This window comes from Globicephala melas, chromosome 9 (assembly GCF_963455315.2).
Source record: "Globicephala melas chromosome 9, mGloMel1.2, whole genome shotgun sequence".
Classification (NCBI taxonomy): domain Eukaryota; kingdom Metazoa; phylum Chordata; class Mammalia; order Artiodactyla; family Delphinidae; genus Globicephala; species Globicephala melas.
In genome coordinates, this window is record NC_083322.1 from 66689431 (window position 1) to 66714453 (window position 25023).

The 25023-nt window shown below is 36.5% G+C and overlaps 1 protein-coding gene across 17 annotated transcripts in view; it reads right to left on the reverse strand.

The window, feature by feature from the left end:
- The window catches only part of DGKB (diacylglycerol kinase beta), a 901775-nt gene that overhangs the window by 195524 nt on the left and 681228 nt on the right, over positions 1–25023 (reverse strand). For all 17 annotated transcript variants that reach the window (XR_009565105.1, XM_060304680.1, XM_060304683.1 and 14 more), the window contains one exon: positions 6586–6676. Coding sequence is in view for 16 of the 17 variants with exons in the window: in XM_060304680.1 (XP_060160663.1) it covers positions 6586–6676 (91 nt within the window). In the remaining variant the exon portion in view is untranslated. The remainder of the gene's footprint in view (positions 1–6585; positions 6677–25023) is intronic.

A 25023-nucleotide genomic window follows, 5' to 3' on the forward strand; every position in this document is an offset into this window, starting at 1 on the left:
ATTCATACATAATTCATAGGATAAAATTATTTATGTTTTGCAGAAAACTATAGCAGCAAACCTACAAATTAAAACGTACATATAAAGGGCTTAATGGGATTAGAAGGCTGTGGTATTCTATATTTTCCCAGTGATTAAGCTCCGTGCTTTCTGAAATGCATTTGAAAAGTATTACCCACAAATCACAGTGTGATATAGGGACCCAGAACATGCCTTTTAGGTGATTTTACTGTTAGCTGGCAGTCCAGTGACGGTGACAACAGTGCTGATTGCAGATAACTGCAAGATTATTTTTAGAGTGGAATGGGAGATAACTGGTAAAGGAGAGGAAGATGGAAGCACACTTGGAAAACAGGAATATTTGAAACTGGTACCATGTATGCACACACACAGTTGCTGAACATGTTGACAGTAACAATAACACTGCTGGTTCAAGATATCAAACATTGGGGCTTCCCTGGTGGCGCAGTGGTTGAGAGTCCGTCTGCCAATGCAGGGGACACGGGTTCGTGCCCAGGTCCGGGAAGATCCCACATGCCGCCGAGCGGCTGGGCCTGTGAGCCATGGCCGCTGAGCCTGCGCGTCCGGAGCCTGTGCTCCGCAACGGGAGAGGCCACAACAGTGAGAAGCCCGTGTACCGCAAAAAAAAAAAAAAAAAAAAAAAGTTATCAAGCATTAGCTATAAGTATCAGCAGAAAAGCACTTTAATTTTACATGTTTCTCTCTTTCAGGAGATTCTGTGAAAGCCAGAAATTATTGCTGGAATATTAAATTTCTTACCAAAAGTTATCTTATTAAAAATAACTTGTGGTAACTAAAGAAGAGAAATTTCACCTGTGGTCACCATTCATCTGTCTCATTTCTTCCTCACTCTCCTCAGTAAGAAAAATTATAATGTATTTATCTTAATGAAACGGTAACAGTACCTCAACCCCACATTTCTTGTACTTTCCTGGAACAGGGAGGTATTTTTTTTGTTTTGGACTTGATGAGTCCAGTTTTTGATTACTAGGACCATCTTCGTTGAGGTCTAAACCTTTAATGTCTCCCTTCATCATTGTTTCTAGAATTTCATTGCAAAAAAAAAAAAAATCACCTGGGAAGCTTTAGAAGAGAGGGAAGATCTTTTGCCTGTTCTTATCACACATGCGCGCACATGCGTGTGTGCACACGCACACACACACACACACACACAGAAAGAGGGCAGGGAGATACTTTTGGAGGTGATGAAATGTTGATGGCTTTGATTATGATTATAGTTTCATGGGTATATTCTTTTCTCCAAACTCATTAAGTTGTCTACATTAAATATGTACAGCTTTTTGTAGGTCAACTATGCCTCAATAAAGGGTTTAAAAAAGAATGTTCATTCACACGTTTCATTTCTACTACTCCAAGATGGTGTTTTGGTAGGGGTCAGGATAGGCTACGGTTCTCTAAATGCATGCTGAAAGACCGTCCAGGATGAATTTGATATAGGTGAAGCACAGACTAAGCTGTGAAAATCTGCCCTACCGCCTTTAATAACTCTGTGCTTTCCAGGTTACTGGGCAATCAGAATCTTATCTTTCAAATTCTGCTAATTTATTTTGTGTCCCTGACACTCTTCTTGCAATTTGTTAATCCTTGAGCTCATTTAGGTTTTGTAGAAATACTTAATCATTAAGACAAAGGTCAGTATCTGAGGAAATTCCTGGACTTAAAATATACCACCCTCCCAAGTCTTACCAAACACCAAAAGACTCAAGTACTTTGGAGAATGGGCCATTTTATTCTCTCATGAACTTTGCCTGGTACATGGAACAAATAAAAAACTCATGAACTTTGTAAGCTTCAATCCCAGATGGTGACCTGAGATTCTCAGGTACATATCCATGCCCCAGGTAGTTTTATACAAACTTTGCTTTTAATATATTATCTTGTAAATTTAAAGCTTTTCATTTAATCTTTTTATTTCTTTATCTTTTGTTACAAAGTTAAAAGATAACTGAAATTCTTTTTTTTTTTTTTTGAGGTACGTGGGCCTCTTACTGTTGTGGCCTCTCCCATTTCGGAGCACAGGCTCCGGACGCGCAGGCTCAGTGGCCATGGCTCACGGGCCCAGCCGCTCTGCGGCATGTGGCATCTTCCCGGACCGGGCCATGAACCCGTGCCCCCTGCATCGGCAGGCGGACTCTCAACCACTGTGCCACCACACCAGGGAAGCCCCTGAAATTCTTAAAATTAAAAATTTCACCTTTGTTCATCTCTCTATGTATATATTTATATTTCGATTCTCCAATTGATTTGTTTCCTTAAATAATTTGGCAGCAAGCAACACAATTCTTGTTTTTTTTTTTTTAATCATGAAAGAAAATGCTCATATGTGTGTCTCTGCAATAGAGATGCAAGAGAATATCTAAATCATAGGATTTTGACGAAGACTAAGACAGGTAATGGATGTGCATTGCTTAGCTCCAAGCATGAGGTATATTTAATAATAGATAAATCTTAGCTATTGTTTTTATCAACTATTAGCCTGTGATATTAATATTATTCCAAATATTCACCTTTTTCAGAAAACAGCTTCCTAAATGAAAGAGAGATATGAGGTAAAGGGTCACACAGTAAATGCTTTGTTTGGAAGAAGCTGTCATTAAAACATATATCCATTACTTGAGGTACTCTTGTACTGAAGTGGTTTTATTCTCTCATAGATTTTCAAACCATAGTTGGTATAATTTTAGGCCAGGAAGCAACAGCAAACAGAATCAAATTTCCAAACTGCTGTTTTTATTATATTTAATTATGAAGTAACCTTGAGGGTAGAAAGGCGTATTCTGCTAATATGATAGACTGGATTCATTAAAAAGTGAGTAGAGAAGCAGATTTTACATTACCATCCTTCCACACACACACACACACACACACAAAACAAGCTTTAGAATTAAGATAAATTCATAAAATTATAACAGTATTTCAAGATATGCAACAATAGAATGGGGAGTGCCCAGTGCTGTCTCTGATTTATAAATGCTACTCCAGTGGTGCATAGAATAAGGCAGTAAATGCAGAGCTGGGAAGACTTGGAGGGCATGTAGAAACATGACCCGAAAGAGCTCTTCTCAAGATGTAAAGCTCAGTGGAACAAAATCACCGAATTCTATCACTTGTAATGTTAAAATCAATGTTTTCCATACCTATTTTTATCACACGTCTTTTGCTATGTGACAGAAACTTTTCCTTGGACATTTTTCGCTTTGTGACATACATAATGTTATACTATAGATCGATGTTTGTTTTTTGTAAATTGAGACTTTACTTTTTAGAGCAGTTTAAAGCTCATGGCAAAATTGAGGGGAAGGTACAGAGATTTCCTGTATACACCCTGTCCCCACAAATGCACAGCCTCTCCCATTATCAACATCCCCACCAAAGTGGTACATTTGTTACAACTGATGAACCTACATTAACACATCATAATCACCCAAAGTTTACAGCGTCCATTAGGGTTCACTCTTGGTATACATTCTATGGCTTTGAACAAATGTATAATGACCTGTAGCCACCACCATTGCATCACATGGAGTACTTTTATTGCCCTAAAAATCCTCTGTGCTCTGCCTATTCCTTCCTCCGTCCCCCTTAACTGGCAACCACTGATCTTTTTACTGTTTTCATAGTTTTATCTTTTCCAGAATGCCATATGTTCACATCATACAGTATGTAGGCTTTTCACATTGGCTTCTTTCACTTAGGAAAATGTATTTAAGGTTGTTCCATGTCTTTTCACAGCTTGGTAGCTTTTCAGCACTGAATAATATTCCATTGTCTGGATATACCACAACTTATTTTCCCATTCATCTACTAAAGGACTTCTTGTTTGCCTCCAAGTTTTGGCAATTATTAAATAAGTTGTTACTAACATCCATGTGCATGTTTTTGTGTTAACATAACGCTTTCAACTCCTTTAGGTATATAGCATGTATACTGTATGACTGCTGGATCATAAAGTAAGGGCATGTTTAGCTTTGTAAGAAACTTCCGAACTGTCTTCCAAAGTGGCGGTACCATTCTGCATTCCCACCAGCAGTGAATCAGACTTCCTATTGCTCCGCATCCCCACCAGCTTTTAGGGTTTTCAATACCCTAATAGGTGTGTAGTGGCATTTCACTGCTGTTTTAATTTGCATTTCCCTGATGAAATATGATATGGAGTGTCATTTCAGCTGCTTATTTGCCATCTGTATAGCTCCTCGGGTGAGGTATCAGTTAAAGTCTTTGGCCCAATTTTCAAGACGGTTGTTTATTTTCTCATTGTTGAATTATAGGAGTTCTTTGTATATTTTGAATATACAAAGTCCTTTATCAGATATGTCTTTTGCAAATATTTTCTCTTAGTCTGTGGCCTGTTTTCTCATTCTCCTGACATTGTCTTTCAAAGAGCAGACATTTTTAATTTCAGTGAAGTCCAACTTACCAATTATTTCTTTCATGGATTGTGCCTTTGGTGTTGTATCTAAAAGGCATCACTATATCCAAGGCCATCTAGGTTTCCTCCTATGTTATCTTCTAGAAGTTTTAAAGTTTTGCATTTTACATTTAGCTCTGTGATCCATTTTGGGTTCATTTCTGTTAAGGGTGAAGAAATGTGAATAGATTTTTTTTTTTGGCCTGTGGATGTCCAGTCATCACAGCACCATTTGTTTAAAAAACCTTCTTTGCTCCATTGTATTGCCTTTCATCCTTTGTCAAAGAAGAGCAGACTGTATTTATGGGAATCTATTTCTTGGCTCTATATTCTGTTTCATTGATTTGTCTGTTCTTTCACCAATATCACACTGTTTTGACTACTTTATAGTAAGTCTTGAAGTCAGGTAGTGTCAGTCCTCCAACTTTGTTCTTCTCCTTCAATATTGTGTTCACTATTCTGAGTCTTTAGACTCTCAGGATAAACTTTAGAATCAGTTTGTTGATATTCACAGAATAATTTACTGGAATTTGGGGATTATATTAAATCTTTAGGTGAAGTTGAGAAGAACTAACATCACAACAATGTTGAGTTTACCTATCCATGAACATGAAATATCTCTCTTAGACAATTTTTTTTCAATCTACATTCAGTGGTAGGCGAAAGTAAGGAGAGGTGCAAGAGGCTTCAGGGTATCCACCCTATATTCAACCAGAAGCCATACCTTAAATTTTTTTCATTTTTGCCTTTTACTGCAGATTTTCTTCAAGCATCGGTTTCTGAGGGCAGAAAAGCTCAAAATCTACTATATAATGATTTCTTAAATAATGAGCTTTGAAGGTAAAGGGAGGTCTTAGATGATTTTTATAAATATATATGTACATATAGCTGTATAAGTATATATATACATATATATATATATATATATATATATATAAAACATACACATATTTATCATCACAAATAGCAATCAAAGTGCCTATTGAGCCCAAATCCTTTACCTCTTGTGATTATATCCCATTTCAGGGTTATGATCTGATTCAGTCATGAAGAGCTTTTTCCGTTCTATGACAATCAATTCTACCCCTAATACTTCAATTTATTTGTCAATCATGATGAGGAAAAAGTCCCAAAAGATTACATTCTTAAATAGTACCACTTTTGCTGTTATTATCATTAACAGTGAGTTAGAAAGCTGGGATAATGAAGAACCTATCCAGACCATTATTATGATTCTCTGTGGTCCATAACTACTTTTGTCTACCAAACTTATTACCCTAATATTTGCCACTAATGATTTAGGTCTCAGTAGACAAGTTATTTATTTCTTTTTAAAAAGAAAAGTGTTAAAGCCAGTATTTCTCAATTCATATCAGCTAGTCATTAGGTGTCCCTGTTTCATAATTCTGTTCCTTCGATTTGTCTTTACAACTTAACAAAATATAACTTTTCCTTTTTCTTTAACCCCTAAAAATCTCTCAATAAAACTAACTCATTTTCTATTATAACTTGTCTCCAAAATTTTTAGTCCTACAATGTCTATATTTTTGGTAGACGTATTTGCTCTAAATCTTTTTAAAGTGTATCTTTTCTTGCTATCTTTGCTCTCTTTCTTGGCTTTTCCACTTCCTACAAATGTAATGGGGAAATGGCAACCTCAGGAACTGAGAAAAGACCTAGTTAATGAATGGGAATGGTAATGGAAGAGTATATGTTTTAAACTTTATTCATAAAAGTAAGTACAATTTTAGTGAACTGTGTTTTAAAGGTTATAAGATATTGAGACCTGAAAATAATAAGTTTTTAAAAATGTATTTTGCACCTTTTTTTCTTTCCCTTCAAGTACTTCCTTTTATCTTACATTTTTCTGTCCATACTATGCCCACTGATTTCTAAAGTTGTGTTCCACCTCTCATTCTTTTATGCTGTATTAAACAACTCATACTCAAACTTAACTTTATATTAGTATTTCAGATGTGCTAGATTCTCAATGAGTGACAGAAATGACGTTTTAGAATCTTGGGTAAAGCTATATGAGTCGCTAAAATCCTAACTCCTTCCATGGGCTAGCACAACATATTAATAATCAAACTCAAGCCATTTCATAGTATTATAAAGAGAATTCATTTTCTTACTTCTATTTCTACAGATTCATGTAGCTTCTTGCAGGTGGCTGAGAAAGTTTCAGATGTGCCAAACTCAAAATACCAAAATTTGTTCTTCATTCTGAAAAAGGAAAGGAAGAAGCATCTTAGGCAATTATCAATAACAGGAGGGATTTTTAAAAATGGGGTAGGCCTGTCTTGTATTATAGGTGATAAAAAAGGTTTGAGGACACGTACCATCCATTATGTAATAGATGGTCACATAATTTTCAGAGTTTAACTGTAAGCATCAAATTATATGATTGTCCCAGAGGGGATTATAGGAATGTATTGATCTGACAGATTCAAGTATATCTTTGCCTTTTCTATAATACTGGTTGCTCAGATTTTGAAATATGGTTTTAGTGCTTATGACTCTTAGCTTGTTCTTAGACAACTTGATTTTAGACCAGCCACTCTGTAATCATAAAGAGAGAGAGAAAAAAGAAAAGTCTAGGCTTTTCATGAGGAAAAGGAGACCAAACTTAAATATGCTCAATTTCTCTAGATGCCTATGCATTCATTACAAATTATCATTATTAGAAAGTATATTAAAAAGAAAAAATAGTAGTTATCCATAAAGATAAAATTTAGTAATTTTTGGATAACTATTAATTATTTTTTAAAGATACTGTCCTCTGTTATACGAACAATAATGGGAAATTATGATACAGCATGAAAGAACTAAAGAAATAATATATTTTATCAACATACAGTTACAAAGAAAATATAGTTTAAACTATTTCAATATTTAATCTGGAAGTAAGATGCTCAAAATTTATTTTCTCCCACAAATCAATGACCATATCTTTGTTTCTTTGTACCAGATGATTAAATTAATGATCATTTAATGTAATTTTACAAAGGCTGACTAGATTTTTATATTAGCCAGTAGTGGATTTAAAAATTCATTCTCACGAAAAGCTGCAGTTTTTAATTATACATAGTCTAACAAGCTATGACGTCCTCGATTAGAAGAAAATACAGGTAAAATGGGATACATGCTTCCTCACATGAAGGCAAAACAAAAAGAAATTTTTATAATGATATTCAAATATCTCTCTCACAACAAATTACTTTTTCCTTATAAACATGGATATGTACTTTTCACATTAGAATGTAAAACATTTCAACAATTAAAAAAGACACTTGGCAAGGACCTTACTGCTTAATGCAACCCTCTTACTTGTTATGTAAGATGACATGGAACCTAATACAGTGCTTATTATTATGCTGTGTTGTATAGAGTTCTCTGATATAAAATTACAAACTATAAAAGTAATCTTATCTATCTAGACATACCCAATAATATTTAGCCTCATACAAGTTTTTATTTGCTTTCAAAATTTTCACTAGCCCTTCTTGCATTAATCACCATATTAAGGCCAATAATCTGAAAACCAAGATAAGTTTCATAGGACTCTAGCACCATGAATCATTATTCTTTTCTAGAGAATATCTCCTTGGATTATGGCCTGATTTAATATATCTGAGTAGACAGAAATAGATGATAGCTAGTTAGATAGAACAGGGCAAACATTTAACAGTAAGATCTGTGGGCCTGAGTTTACATGTAAGTTTATATTAAATTAATGCAAATAATGTACATTATAGAATAAATGTAGTTTTACAAATTTATACAATGGCTGAAGTTAATGGAAAATTTAGTTTATGGAAAATAAAAAATATTTTCCTATTGATTCATCATTATCATGAAAAATATATCATTCAGCATGATATGAGAGGAAAATATTGTTCTGTGTGAAATGGTCTCCAGACAATCAGAATAATATGTAGTATATGTTTTATTACTGTTTGGAATTGTCTTTCTACATTCAACAAGTTTTCTAATAATATCTTTCTGTTGGCCTTTTATCCAGACCTTCCTGGATTCATTTATTCATCCAGTCATTTATTCAACAAATGTTTAGTGAGAACATTCACTTCCATATGCTATGTTTAGTTCTAAAGATACAAATATGAACATGATTATCTTTGTCTCTATGAAGCTCAGAATGGTTAAGATTATGGGCATATAAAATAATTGAAAAGTTAATTCTCTAAATTAGATATGAGCAAAATATTGTGAAAAAACACTTCAGTGAATCACCTGCTTTTGCCTTGAGGGGTCCAGAAACTTTAGAAGACGAGAGCGTTATAATGGATAAGTAGAAGGCAAACAGGAGGAAGGTGAGACAAGTTCTGGTGTTTTTAGGAGTGCAGTGTGACTTAACAGATTGCCTAAGTATGGGCTAACTAGGGTCTTTTTCAGAATGGGTATGCCAAGTTAAGGAGTTTGGAGGTGATATTATAGATTTATAGGATGTCTAAAAGAATTCTGTTAGCAGTGAAGCGACATAGCTAGCTTTGTTGGATAAATAAAACTCATAGAAATGAATAATTGGGCTGGAATGGCGAAATGTTGGTGCTGTGGACAGAAACGTGGCTGTTGGAATAGCACAAATGAAAGAAAATTCAAGGCCTAAACGGAGAGGCAAGGAAAATGGAAAGGAGAGGCTGAATTTAAGAGACATAAATGAGGGAGAATCAATAGGAACTGGTGGTATTAGATTATACTGATTTCTGCCATATCTAGGTTATCTCTAGAGGTATATGTGGGAATATCAAAGCATTACTCCAGCAAAGAAAGGGCTATGAGTCTACATTTTGACAGGTTCTGTGACGTAATGATGTAATGTACACTGTATCACAGTTTGAAAATTATATATATACATACATACATACACATATATGGCTTCTACATGCATGTAAATGGTTACTCCCTATTTTTTTTTTCCATTCTGTCCATCAAATTTCTTCATAGCTTAACCAGGATGATGAGGAGCTTGTATCAGCTAACCAAAATGTACTCATTTTAGCAAATACATCACAAGAAACAGAAATTCTGAGAATTTACATTCAGTCTTTATTCACCATATTAGTTAGCATTACTGCTCATGTGCAAAAGCTGCTTTAAATTCTCCATTATTACAACCATTTTATGTTTCACTTAGATAAATATATGGAGGTAATAAAAAGCACATAGAATCAGATTCCACATGACAAATTAAAAGCTGTTAAATTTTATTTTTTTTCAACCCAACTGGTCTTTAGGTTGTAGAAATGCAAAAAAGCACATTTAAGCGTGTATGCTATTTATTTTTATGGCTCACATTAGAAAATGATCCAAATAATTCAAACTCAGATTTGTCAGAGAAAACATATAGCTGTGGATTTTAAGAAAAAGGTAACTGGACATTTAACCCACTATGAAATGCTCACACCAGAGTCAAATTTATTGTGTTCTTACACAGGTTTTGTGGATACAGGTAAGATGACAAATGTCCTACAAAAAAAGTTATTCATACTGTTATAATTTTAAGCCATTAATATACTAAACCGTATTTCAATGAATTTAATTGTAAGTCTACAGGCTTCAGTTTAATATTTAAAGTGCTTGGCTACCAGATGGTCAGGTAAAAATAAAATTAGCTCCCATTTACCAGGCATTTTCTTACTACCAGTAATTCTGCTTCTTTTATATATCTTCAGGAAAATGTGAACTATCAGAAATATTGCTCAGGCAAAACAATTATTCCTGTCATAATGAAATTTAGTTAATATTTAGTTCTACAAGTTCTGTTCAAATACGCATTTTAATTTCAAGCAATATATTTTCCTTGGAACTTTTCTTCCTGGTTTACAAAGGTTTTTCGTTTTTTTTTTAAACTTTGTCTGCTAAGTAATGTTAATGCAGCAAACATAAAACAAAACAAACAAAACATGAATTGCCAGTGCATTTACCAAAAATAATACCAAAGAACCTAATTAGATATGACGCTCACTCCTAACAAAGATGCAACATAAAAAGGGTGAAATTGCCTCATTTACCTTACTGTAGAAAACTCTAAAGTCATAAACACACAGAAAGTTTTAATGCAATGAAATTACTCTTAAATTAAATGTCAACTTTTTCTCACAGGTGTGCTTCTTTTATTATTTTCATCTATTTAGTGATGATATAGCAGCTTTGGAAGACCATTTATATATGTATAAAACTGAACTCTTCTAATAGACACTTGAATCCCTTTTCAAGCATCCTTAACTGATTCTATCCATACTGTATGAATAACATGATCATCAGATAATAAAATCCTCTGACCTTTGCTTATTATTTATTTTTTATAAGTTTATTTATTTATTTACTTTTGGCTGCGTTGGGTCTTCATTGCTGTGAGTGGGCTTTCTCTAGTTGCAGCGAGAGGACGCTACTCCTCATCGCGGTACGCAGGCTTCTTGTTGCTGTGGATTCTCTTGTTGCGGAGCACGGGGCTCTAGGCGCGTGGGCTTCAGTAGTTGTGGCTCACAGGCTCTAGAGCACAGTCTCAGTAGTTGTGGCACACGGGCTTAGTTGTTCCGCGGCATGTGGGATCTTCCCGGGTCAGGGCTCAAACCCATGTCCCCTGCATTGGCAGGCGGATCCTTAACCACTGAGCCACCAGGGAAGCCCCGATCTTTGCTTTTATTTTATTTTTAAATTCTATTTATTTTTTAAATTTATTTTTGGCTGCGTTGGGTCTTCATTGCTGCAAGCGGGCTTTCTCTAGCTGCGATGAGTGGGCTTCTCATTGCGGGGGCGTCTCTTGTTGCAGAGCACTGGCTCTACGTGTGCGGGCTTCAGTAGTTGTGGCTCACAGGCTCTAGAGCGCAGGCTCAGTAGTTGTAGCGCACGGGCTTAGTTGCTCCACGGCATGTGGGATCTTCCCAGACCAGGGATTGAACCCGTGTCCCCTGCATTGGCAGGCGGATTCCTAACCACTGAGCCACCAGGGAAGCCCCGACCTTTGCTTTTAAAATGAAAGCAAAAACATAATGTCCTAAGTAGCTTAGTTAAAATGGATTTTAAATGAATATTTTTTACTCATTAAAGATGTTTCAAAAATCTCATCATTTACATTACTTTGCTTCATTTTTGTCCTGTTATGAAAGCATTTCAACAGTCATTTCAAAACTGGTTTTAAAATTATTTTCTCATGGAGAACAATGTTTCTAACAATTCGATAACTTTATTTTAATACAAAATTTAGTCTTACAATTTGATGGAATACTCTAGAAACATAGCAGGAATTTTGAATTTGGCTAACAATAGTGGTGATGAGAGACGTGTCACTGTTGACTTACAGCAATAGGGTAAGTGTTTAAAATGGTACATTTATGTCATAGAACTCAATTCAGTTTTGTTTTTCATTGCCAAGAGACGTTACACCAGACATTGGTTATAGGGTTACTCATTTATTCCTAAATGTAGTGAGGTATTGCTCTTAATATGATTATATTTTATAAAAAGAACTACATTTTATTGAAACCCTCAAACCTATGTTTTTTAAAAATAGCAATTTATACACTCTTATAGCAAAAGAATAATGTTGATAACATTATTTCGTAAGGAAGGAACATGGCTGTAATTACTACAGTGGGGACATTTTATATTCACACCGAAGACAGCAAACATTTTTCATGTTTGCACACCACAGGTAAAGATATATTTTTTTAAATGACATATAAAAATGCTTGTATCTAATGTTCATTCTTAAGGTATGCTTGTTAAGCACTCAAGAGACAATGAAACAGGCTACAGAAACTTCAGACAGAATCATAAAATATTCCACCTTGGTATGTAAAAAGAGATGGATATTCTAATGGAAAAGTACAAAAGCAGTAGTAATGCCATATTGCAGAGTCTAAAGAAGTATACATACATAGTAAGTCCCCAAAGAACAATGATAAATTAATAATTATATGAAATGTAAAACTAAACCTATAAAATGTTTAAATGGTGTCCAAGATGTTTAGACCTGAATATCTTTCAATAATAATTAGATCTCTATTATTAAAATAAGTATTTCATAATCATAAAAAGTTCTTTAAGAAAACTGTTAGGGAGATGAAATGAAATTTGTGAGAGCCATGTTTTCTGCTGTTACTGAGCATGGCACTGTCACAGGTAAACCCAATGAGGTTTAGAAGTCACTCACCCAACATCATACGGGAAGTGCAAAATGTAACTCAGGAATTCTAGCTTTTTTTCCATACTGTCTCTCATTAAATATAATAATGAATGCAGCATCACATGAAACTTTTTTCTAAGCCATAAGGGAAATGTTATAGGTGAGATGGTGATCATCATTAAATTGTTCTTTTGTTCATATTTCTACTTTAGAAGTTTTTTTTTTTTTTGCGGTACGTGGGTTTCTCACTGCTGCGGCCTCTCCCGTTGCGGAGCACAGGCTCCAGACGCGTAGGCCCAGCGGCCATGGCCCACGGGCCCAGCCGCTCCACGGCATGTGGGATCCTCCCGGACCGGGGCACGAACCCATGTCCCCTGCATCGGCAGGCGGACTCTCAACCACGGCGCCACCAGGGAAGCCCTAGAAGTATTTTTAATCCCCCTCTCCTGATTATTTAAGTCAACTAAGGATGACAATGTAATCTAGCGCTGACGAACAGGCCCTGAGAGATCTCCCATTCTGAAACAGAGACATGTACAATGGGAAAGCTAGGCCCATTCTTTCCCCTGTTTTTGCATGCTGTCAAGGAAGGAGATTCTAATTGGAAATGGAGCAGCCATCTTACCACCATGAAAGGAAAGGCAAGGGATACCCAGAGATGCTGATCCAGATTCCTGAAGAGAGTTGAACTTCCTAATCAGTCAATTCTGAAACAGTCCATTTCTGGATCTCCACTCATGTGAGATTTATAAATAGACTCTTATTATTTATGTTGTGTATTCTGTTACTTGTAGCCAAAAGCACACTGACAGCACTATTATAGTTCTAAGAGAATTTTCACATATATTATTATCAATGAGATATTTGGAAAATCCAAATGAGGTGATATATTTATTATACAATCCTATTTTTCTAGGTGTGAAATTTGGTGGTAACTGAAATAAAGGAGTTAAGGTAGAGAATTTCTGTTCAGCATAATTCCCTGTGCTTATCTTGTGACTAGATATGCAAATATCACTGAATATGCTTTCCTCATCTGACTTGCTATCCCCTGAATTTTTAAAGAATTATTTCCATGTTTATATACTTGATATAATCTTGGGAAAAAACTCACAAAACATCCCTTTTTGAAGTGTCCCAAATTTGCAACTGATGCTTTTATCAGAGTCACAGACTAGTAAGCAGTCGGTAAGTTCATACTTCTCACCTTCCCCTCTTCCATATCCAAAAACTTAGAAATAGAGTCAGTGGGTGATATTTGAATTAATAAAATATACCACGATGTCTGAGATTATATACAGAAATATTTAAGGTAGAGTATTTCTCACTAATATAAATAGACACATGTAGAGCCTAGCCAAAATTGATAGTGAAAATGTAATGAAGGTTTGTATGCATCAATATAAAATAAAGCTCTACTTCTTTTAAAGGGATTATTGTATTCATAAATAGAAAATGTCTACAACACAAAAACTCTCTTCAGTATGTATAAAAACAAAAAGAGGAAGGCACCACAAATGCAGGAATTAGCAAGTCTCCATGCCTAACTCTGAACGTCAGGGGAAACTAGACTGTTCTCTCTAGTGGTAAAAAAAATCATTTATCCAACGTTCTGAGCACCTACTCTAGACATGGTACAGTGATAGGCAATGGAATTACATTTGTACATAGGACAGAAGAAGTCTCTGCTCACGTTACAGTTAATTTTTAGTCAGGAAAAAATATACGGAATGATTTAATATCAATTGTGATAAGTTCTAAAAAAGGACGTTTATAGGATGCTGTTAAGAGTGAACACAATAAAAGGGAACAGCAAAATTTCTTTAAGGAAGGAAATTGGCCAGATTTTTCAAAGAGTCTAGGTAACATAGTTCCTTAACCCATCCTCCTTCCTTTGCTCTAATTCCAGTTACCAAGCAATGTGGAGTTAATTTTGCTTTCCATGGATTTTGATATGATGTCCTGAACTATGGAATTGTGTGTATTCTACTCTCTGGAAAGGAATCACCACCACTTTCCCTTGGTAACTTGAGCAAGTGATTAAAAGCCTGATCACTTCTGGGTGCCATGATAAAATGATGTTTTTCCATTTACTAAAAATGAGGACGAGACTGGACTATGGTCACACACTTAACATACTGCTCCCTAGGATGACTGCTGGAAGGCCTTCACAGGCAGCTGGGACAACTAGCTGGATAATAAAGTGAATATGCTGACCTAGACTGTGAAAGAATTGCTTGCGACATCCCCTCTCTTTCTACCATTTACCAATTGACTTCCTTGGTTATATTTGTCTCTCTCTCTCTCTCTGTCTCTGTCTCCCTCTTTCTCTGTCTTTTTTATTTGCTTTTACTGAATGTACTAAACCAATCAATTATTTAAGCACCAGATATAAGAATACAAAGGTTCTTCAGTGTTAATATATAGTTTGACAGATATTTAAGGAGCACCTACTTAGTTTCAGGGAAGTTAATTAAATGTAATAGTTCAGGTACACTTATAGTAAAAACAGCTCCAGTTTTCTGACCTGACCCATGGACAACTCTTTACAACTAGAATATGAATTAACTGGTAACTTTCTGCATTTGACTACGAGAAGGAGTCAACACTATTAAACAAATAACTCTGTCTGACGGCATTTGCTTTGCATGTTAAAATATTAATGACATCTGAAATCACTACACAAAGCGGTTTCAAACACAAGGAATTCAACATGTGAAAAAGGAGATTATACAAATAGTTTTGAAAAACACATCTACTTTTCATCACTGAAAGGCCAATTAATTCTTTTCTATTACTACCCTCAGTGTCATAGAATAATTTAAAATCAATAATTATGAATCATTAGAACATATTATACCTTGCTACATTTTAAATGTTTCTCCTAACCAATTTTTAGATGCTATGTTTTGTAAAACTTACAAAAATAAAGAAAAAAATTACACCTCTCTAGCTCCTTCACACATCATTTTCCTTACCTATATTCTGTGACGACTAACACAGCGTCACAACTTAAAAAAAAACTTCTAATAAAACTTGTTTCTATTCTCTGAAAACTAGTTAAGTGTTTTACCTTCTGATTTTCTTCACACATCAGCAGTCCTTTTCCAATTTTGTAACAAGAACCACAACTTTGCATTTTGAAAATGTTGTTCACCTTAAAACTTCTCTCACACTAGAATTACCAAATGGGGCAATCCTCCTTTTCTCAATGCTACAGAGGACTGGTTTTACACACACATTAATTATCTTGTAGAAAAACGATAAGAATAAGAATCAGACTACTTGAGTTATATTGAAAATATTGATACTTTTAATCAAACTGAAGAATTATATAGTCTAACATATGAATCAGTAAACCCATTATTATTTAGATTGCATTTTTTGTCACTGATTTATGTCCTGAGGGACCCAGATGACTCCCGGAAATATCATGATCTGTTTTTGTTTCCAGTCAAGATGCTATAATTTATATAAAATATTCAGGCTGACTTGTATATAAACTAATTGACAGATGTAGGCATTATTATTTGGAGATTAATCATTGTGCTGGTACACTCAAGTACATGTTGGGTAATTCTAAGAAACATTTCCTTTCCTTTTCTCTCTAGTATTATCTATTTTTTATTTTAAAAATAAGCCTAGCCCATATACTATTTTCTCCTGTTTGAAATTATGCCCAAATAAGCAGATAATAAATGGAGATGAATTATAGTTGAAGATATCTTACAAGATAAAACCTTTTTCAATTTGCATTACCATCAACAAATCAATAAACCAACATTTTTTGTCATACTAATATACTTAGCAACACGTTGTATCGCTTTCCAGAATTTAAATAAAAAGTCATCTGTATCTTTCACTTAAGAAGAACAAAATGATACCCTTGTTCAAAAAAGTGTATATAATCTGAACCTAGATACAGTATTGAAGTCATTTCATTCAAAATATTGGATATTTATAGTCGCTCATTTAGGTGACTCAGAGATGTTTCCTATTATGAACAGATTATAGAGATTGCAGAGGATAACTCCTTGTTATTTTTATCTATCGGTACGAAAACAAAATCTCTTGGAGGCTCTTTTTAGTAAGTCATCAAATGTAAAATAATCATAAGGTTACTCATACCTACATAATATGTTTCAGTGTTGCTAAATCTTGCCAGAGTTCATTATTATGGATTCATGGAAATACGTATGTGAACAAGAACACTACTTTTCTTTTTTTTTTTTTTGCGGTACGCGGACCTCTCACTGCCGTGGCCTCTCCCGTTGCGGAGCACAGGCTCCGGACGCGCAGGCTCAGCGGCCATGGCTCACGGGCCCAGCCGCTCTGCGGCATGTGGGATCTTCCCGGACCGGGGCACGAAACCGCGTCCCCTGCATCGGCAGGCGGACTCTCAACCACTGCGCCACCAGGGAAGCCCAAGAACACTACTTTTCATTCAGCTATCTCCCCCCAAATTTAGAACCTAATCATTTGAGACAGATGAAAACAAAAAGCGACTTGCTTAGGAACATAAAAGGGGAGACCAGAGAAAGGGATTTCTATTGTTTTTGCTCATTCATTCATTCAACAAATATTTACTGAATACCTCTTATGTGACAGGCACCGTTCTAGTTGCTGGTAATTCATTAGTGATGAAGTTCCTGCTCTTATATTGCTAATAGCTTTTATTTGTTTAAAGGTGAGATTAGATTGCCTATTATCACTTAGAATTGATGAACCACTCTCTCCAGTTCTTCTCATTCTTAGAGCAGAGCGTATATAAAATGAAAATCCAAAACAAATACAAAAAATTATAAAACATTTATACCAGCCAATTCCTGGACTAGTTTTCAAAACTAAATTATAATTGCCTTTATAATTAATTAAAGTATTATTGAATACAGCAGTAGATTGTTTAAATGGACGCAAATTCTTCCCAATCCTGTATGCAAGCCATTATGAAACGGGACTATGCCACATCTCCCTTCCAGAGGTAGATCTCTTTCTTCACCCCCCTGCATCTGGACTAGCTTTAGTGACTTTGACCAACAGAATGTAACAGAAGTGATGTTGTACAAGTTCCACAGCCTAGGCCTCAATGGCCTTGTAAATGCCACTTTCCCTCTCTTGGAGCACTGTCCTGAGAACTCCTTGTTGTGAAGACATCCAGAGTGGAAAATGATGTGAAGAGGAAGATCTAATAACCTAGTTGAGCCCAGGCCCAGCTCATTCACTAACTTATTGCATATGAAGAGCTGCCTAGTTCACCCAAAGAAGTAAGAAAAATAATAAACTGCTGTCATTTTCAGGTGCAAAGTTTTGGGGTGGTGTGCTGTGTAAAAATGGATGAAAGACACACAAACTTATCATATATCTTGGAACACGCTAACCACAACATACACAGAAGTCAGCAAAAGCTTCCATAAATTCTGCCTTATAGACTCTGCCCTACAGCGTAGTGGGAAAGACAGTAATTCCTCAAGCACACAAATATTGTGAAATTGCTATGGTACCATGGGAAGGAGGAAAAGTGGAAATATTTCATGAGAGGTTGTAATTCCTGGGAGGGAAGCACATTTCTGGCACAGGTGACTGTCAGCACAAAGGCCCTGTGGCAGAAAACATACCGAAAGCCACGTTAAGGAGGCCAAAGAACCTAGAAGAGAGAGAATGGTAGCTCAGTGTGAGTAAGTGCTGCTAGATTAGGGCCAGACACTTCACTGCAGAGCATGCTTGTCTTATGATGAATACTGGCAGCAGCAGTGCTTATACTGAATTGGTATGTCTTTATCTATGTGTATTGTTTCTTTTTGATGCAACTATTTGCTGCATGAGCATTCAGGAAGTGGCAACACAATATGTTCCTAAAAGATCAGCAGAGCAATGCTTGTATTTCATTGTTAAAACTCCTTGCATATCTAAAGCCTCAGAGCTGAAACTAAGTAACCTAAATAAATGTAATGATGGAAATGAATTAGACAGAAAAGAGCTCTGGTAATTGTGGTTGTATTCATCTTTCAATTGAACAATTTAGACTTTTACGTAGAAGAAAAGGAATATGATAGGTCAATTAAGTACGGTAATAACCGGGCAAATCAACAAGTCTCTGTTGTACAAGTTGACTCTGTACTATGTGGTCATCAATTTCATTAACTTAGTATAATATAAAGAGTATGCAAAATTCTGAAGGGGAGATAAAAATTCTCAAACTCTTATTGTTCACATAAAAGGAAAGTGTCAAGTGAAAAAGTAACAGCCAATTATTTCCAATCAGATAAAACTACTGAAATATTTCTGTTGGGAACAAAGTCTTGCTTTCCTCTCAGCTCAAAAAATACAGACATAGCAAATTAATATTCCTGGAGTTCCCCTCCTTTGCTTATTAGACTCACAATAATACTGCTCAGAAGGATGAGGAGGCATTTGGGGAGATTATTGGTTTAAGCAATAACCCCTTAAAGCAAGGCAAGCAAAAAGAAAAAAGAAAGAAAAGAAAAAAATCTGAATTCTTTTTGTTACATTCAATCGTCACAATAGAGTAATTTTGTCTCATCATCTATAAATCTATCATCCTGCTAATACTTCGGTTAAATCATTTCATGTAGCACATAATATATATTAATAAGCTACTAGACTTTTTCTAATAATCTACTTTCCTTTCCACTTTAGATTTAACAATCATATAATAATCACTGTTCTGCTTGCGAATGAATCATATGCAATAGTAAGGAAATAGCTAAGAGGGAGATGCAGCCCGTGAGAGATTTAATCATAGGAAATGGCTGACTTTTTATTTCCAATAACCATCTGCACTCGGGGTAAATCAGGTGCTAATGAAGCTCAGGCCCAGGCTACATGGGAGCATAAATCTCAAGAACCAAAAGTCATGGAGCAACAGACTTCAGAAAAACAGAATTTTCTACGGCAATGTACCAAGATTATCATATAGAAGGTCACCATCTGCAAATGTGTCACATAAATGAATACATTTGGTAGACCTAATACCACTTTATGACACTGGCTATAAGCATCAAATATATATATACCTTTCTTTTGAAACCTGACCACTCTAAACTATTATGTTCATTTATGGTTTCCTCCTAGAGAGTCACCATGTTAAGGGCTGGAGTTCCCCATGCTAATTTCATTTTAATCTTCTCCAAAGTGACTTAGAAGTACTAAATACTTAGAAAATCAGTGATGGAAATAAACGGATTAATTGTGGAATCCCACTTTTAGAGCAGAAAAGTACTAACAGATTTTTTTTTCCCCAGTGAATGAGGAAGCCAGATCTAAACCGGGTAGAATTTGTGCCAGACATAGGATTAGACTCAAGTCTTTTGAGAATCAACCAATATGACAATGTCTTCTAAGACTTTCTGTTTCTGTCATCATAATCCTCCACTTCAGGCCTCACTCAACCACTATTGGGGTAATACCCACAATATGGATCAAGACAGAAATAGAAGGGCAAGGACAGGCCACCATCTCCAGAATCAATCAAATTCTGTCACAAAGAAAGGATTCAAGTCTTGAGCACTTGACAAAACATTGACCTTTTTCTACATGCTAGTGTAAAACATGGATCATATCTATCCCCGTGATTATTAATGATTATATTCTTAACCCTTTGCAAATAATAACAAAAGCAAGGACCTGGAATCACAGGTAAAAATGAGGTGTGGGATTTCTAGTAACACTTGAGTCAACCTGAATTCCCTACCATCCCCAGCGTAACATGGCTTCATCATTCTCCACTTGTTACCACATATGCAGGAATTCTAGTGAAGTGCTAAAAAGTCTTTTCTCTCACTTTTGTAAAAATAAATTAGAAAACAACAGCCAATTAGTCTGTAACTAGCTTTATGAATTACTGGGGTAGATACAAAGAGCAATGGTTCTTAATTATCTGTGGGTCATGGATACCTTAAGAATTTGATGAGTCATGAAACTTCTTTTCTGAAATACACACATGACACATATGTAAAGGATTATGCCTAAAATTTCAGAAGTTTTACAGTCTTCCTGAATTCTACTCACAGTGCCCAGAACCATGTAAATTCAAGTTACAAGTTATAACTATGGTCATATTTGCAACCTTGAGAACTGACAAAAATCTGAGGTGGTATGTATTATAAATGACAGACCTTTAATGTAAATTTCTTTCTTTTTTTTTTTGGCTGTGCCACACAGCTTGTGGGATCTTAGTTCCCTGACCAGGGACTGAACCCAGGCCAAGGCAATGAAAGCACCAAGTCCTAACCACTGGACCGCCGGGGAATTCCTTGTAAATTATTTTTAATTTCTTATTCAAAGTTACTTGGTACCAGCATTTATCATGTTTGATCACAAATGCAGTTTTCAAACTGTGTTTTCCCATTATCTACATGAAATAAATTGATGGTTGTTTTCATTTAAAATTGAGAAGATAGGCACATTTTACTATTTCGTAGATGTGAGGACATGATATTAGATATGTAGTTATATAGTGTTTTACTATTCTAACAAGAAGTCACAAAATTAGAGTTGATTACATTTTATGAGTGGGTTTTAACCCTCAGTCTGTAATTGTGTCTCCCTCAAATTTACATTGCTGTATCGCAAACACACTGGCATTTGACTTATTAGAACCTAATGTGCTGTTAGAGAGGAGCATTTGTAAACATATCGTATTATTTCCACTTTGATCTTGTCTTTTTCTCTCATTGATTTTAATACATAGCAAAGAACTAATAATCTTTGTTTCATTTTACAAATTATTCTACCTGAAGCCAAATCCTAGTCTAGTCTCAATTCCACAAATAATATGAAGTGCAAAGCAATTTTATGGCATCTAATGTTGTAATTAGGAACATTTTAAAAATAATCAATTTTTACTAAAGAGAGATGATAGTAAAAGCTAAATATTAGTTCTGAACTTAAAGTTTTCTTCAAAGATTTCCTCTAGAAAGAAATATACTTTTATAATCATATCCCTGATTGTGTTAAAAATATTAGAAATTCTTTAAAGCAAAATGTGAAGGAACATATAGCTGGTGATACAGCCTATAATGCAAGTACATCATAACTTGTGGCAACAAGCAGCAGAGTTCAGAAATGTGCCAAAACATTGCAGTCAGAAATATCTGCATCCTTGTTACTTCGCTTCTGCTTGTTTTGTGATATCTTTACCATTAGAGCAATGTATATATAGGAAGAATTCAAGATAAAGGTAATTTCCTAAGGCATTTCTTAGAGCAATTAGAAGGTAACGAATATAAGTTATGAATCCATTACTTTACATATTCACACTGTTTTAGGTGTTCATATACTACCTTAGACAAAATATAAATGTTAAATGTTTTAAAAATTATGGCTCTAGAAGAATTTATTCAAGTATATCCTTCAAATCTGGCCATTTAAGTTTTATTTCTATTACTTTAAGTCATTATCATCCATTGCCTTATTTCATCACACAATTTGATAAATATTCTCTCTTTTGGGAACAAGGTGTAATTATACTTCTTGCCCCCTTTATGGTGGGATGGGGCCATGTGGTGACTTCTGACTAATGAGATGTTAAGGAACACGGCGTAGGTCATTTCAGGACTGGAACATTTAATTGCCAAAGTAAGCTCCTCTGGAATTCTCTTCCCTTTTTTGCACATTGAATGACAAAGTACAAGTACATGGCTGTGCTATCAACTTGGATCCTTGACTGAATAGAGTAAACAAAGCTCCACTGTCCCTGCAAAGAGCTTGGAACGTGATGGAGAGGAATCTGTTGTGGTTTTCAGTCACCCTTAGTTTGGGGTTATTATCTTAGCATAATACTTCCTAACATGTGCAAAACATGCTCTAACATATATTTTCAAACATGTTGTTCTACTCCCAAACTATTCTCCAAAAGGTAGCCGTGTTTTTGTTCATTTGTTTCAATTTGTGAAACAGTAACTGTTATATTGAATTAAAATGATTAAAGTGATGTTATCACAAAAATTAATTTCTGAAATTTGTCTTTAAATTTATTCTGTAATTAGTTCTTTACTCAAAAAAAAGTTTTACTTCATTAATTAAAATGCTGGTTTCACCAAGACTCCTACCTTAAAGTGGAAATTTCTTCCCAGCCATAGCTAGTGGCTGGTGTAAGCAGAATGCCTATGGTAAGGAAAGGGGAGGCAAATGCTTCACTCCTTTCTGACCTAGGACTTATTCTCTTTCTGCCCTATCTTACTACCCCGTTCTCTGGCCTTTCTGATTTAGAGCATGGAGCAGGGGAAGAGGTAAGGAGGGTAAGATAGTTATTAGTTGATTTGTACCACAGTGGGAAAACTTCCACTAGTGCTTTCTAGTTTTGTTGTAGTTTAAAAATTCGCGGGCTTCTCTGGTGGCGCAGTGGTTGAGAGTCCACCTGCCGATGCAGGGGACACGGGTTCGTGCCCCGGTCCGGGCAGATCCCACATGCTGCGGAGCGGCTGGGCCCGTGAGCCATGGCCGCTGAACCTGCGCGTCCGGAGCCTGTGCTCTGCAACGGGAAAGTCCACAACAGTGAGAGGCCCGCGTACCGCAAAAAAAAAAAAAAAAAAATGTGCTTCTCCCTTCAGCCCTTGCTTTCATTCTTCAGAGATTTCTCCCAGCACTGCCTTCCACCCCTTCCCCGCAACCCTGGAGATATTTCGACCATAGTCCCCTGACATGGTCAAGTGCATTTCCACTCCAGCTCATCTTGCCCTCCTCCACATCCTCTGGATGGCTGTCCATCTAACTTCCATTTCCTTGCGCTGCAGCCACTTTGTCGTTTCTGAAGGATCTAAAACAATCCCAAGGCACCTTCTGTTCTCCCCTCTGCGACCCCTCCTCCCGTCCTCACACAGCGCACGTATCTAACCCTCAGGCTGCATGTTTTGCCCTGGCGGACTCGGAGACCACAACGCTTCCCACACTGCAGTCCTCTGCTCTGCTATCAATAGCCCCTTCAGTCAGTCTCCTGCCCTTTACCTCGAATCACACACACACCATGGCCTACAAGGCCATACGAATCACACACACACCATGGCCTACAAGGAGGCAGAGACACAGAGAGATTCTCCAAGGAAGCTCCTGAAACCTCCTCTCCCGACGCTAGGTTAGGTGGGTTTTGCAGGGGCTGACTTCACGAGGAGGGTAAAGAGATCCTGACAGCATATCTTCCTCCAGAGGAATCCACTTCAATAATCTTCCAGTTTATACCCATTGGCTCTTTTTTTCTTTTTGCGGTATGCGGGCCTCTCACTGCTGTGGCCTCTCCCGTTGCGGAGCACAGGCTCCGGACGCGCAGGCTCAGCGGCCATGGCTCACGGGCCCAGCCGCTCCGCGGCATGTGGGATCTTCCCAGACCGGGGCACGAACCCGCGTCCCCTGCATCGGCAGGCGGACTCTCAACCACTGCGCCACCAGGGAAGCCCACCCATTGGCTCTTTATACTTCAGTGTGGTAGACTATTTTAATAATTCACAAGTTGGTTCTGTATTAGCACCTCTCTTTGGACTGAACGTGCCTCAGCTGCAGCTCCCATTACAATAATCTGTTCCAAATATAAGTCGAGTTTTGCCAAATCCACCTGCTCCTCCACAACTTCATCCCACTCCCACCCCCCAAATACTGACTAAACTCCTTCAGTGACTTCACTTGAATTTAGGATACAATCTAGTTAAGCCTATACAGTCCTGCATGACTGCTTGTCTTAACCACGCTGGGATAGTAAGAGCTAGTCATAGGGGTCTTCTTTTATTCCTGCATGAGAGCACTTTCTTGCCTTACAGCACGGTAAGGGCCAGATCATTCTTCGTTGTGGGGATTGTCCTGTGTGTTGCAGAATGTTTAGCAGCATCCCTGGCCTCTACCTATTATATGCCGGTAGCATTTCCCCCTTGTGGCCGTCAAAAATGTCTCCAGACACGGCTAAACGTTGCCTGACGAAGGGACACACGTCTACCCATTGCCTTAGAAACTTCACGTAGGATATGTCCTTTGCCAAGGTTTCTTTTTCTCATTCTTCACCTAGAAAATTCTTACTCATCTTAGACTTGGCTGACCCAAACTAAATCAGCTCTTCTTGTTATAAAGCATCCCGTGCTTCATTTTTCCTTTGTGACTAGATTGGTTTTGGGTTTATTTAAATAATCTCCTCCCCTTCCTGTCCACTTTTCAATGGTTGGTATGTGGCATACAACGCACACCAAAGTGAGAACAACAAAATGAGGCCATTGCTAATGCAACTGAAGTCTGAGGAGAAAGCCAAGACTCTGCTGGGAGAGCCTTCCAGGCCAGTGTAACAGTTTTAATTTTATTTTAGATAGGCAATTTGCTGAATCCAAAGCTTTCGCTGATGTTTCCTTTTGAAGTGGGATAGATGAAACTGAGTAAGCAATAATAATAAGAGCTAGCACTTATTGAACATATACTATGCATCTTA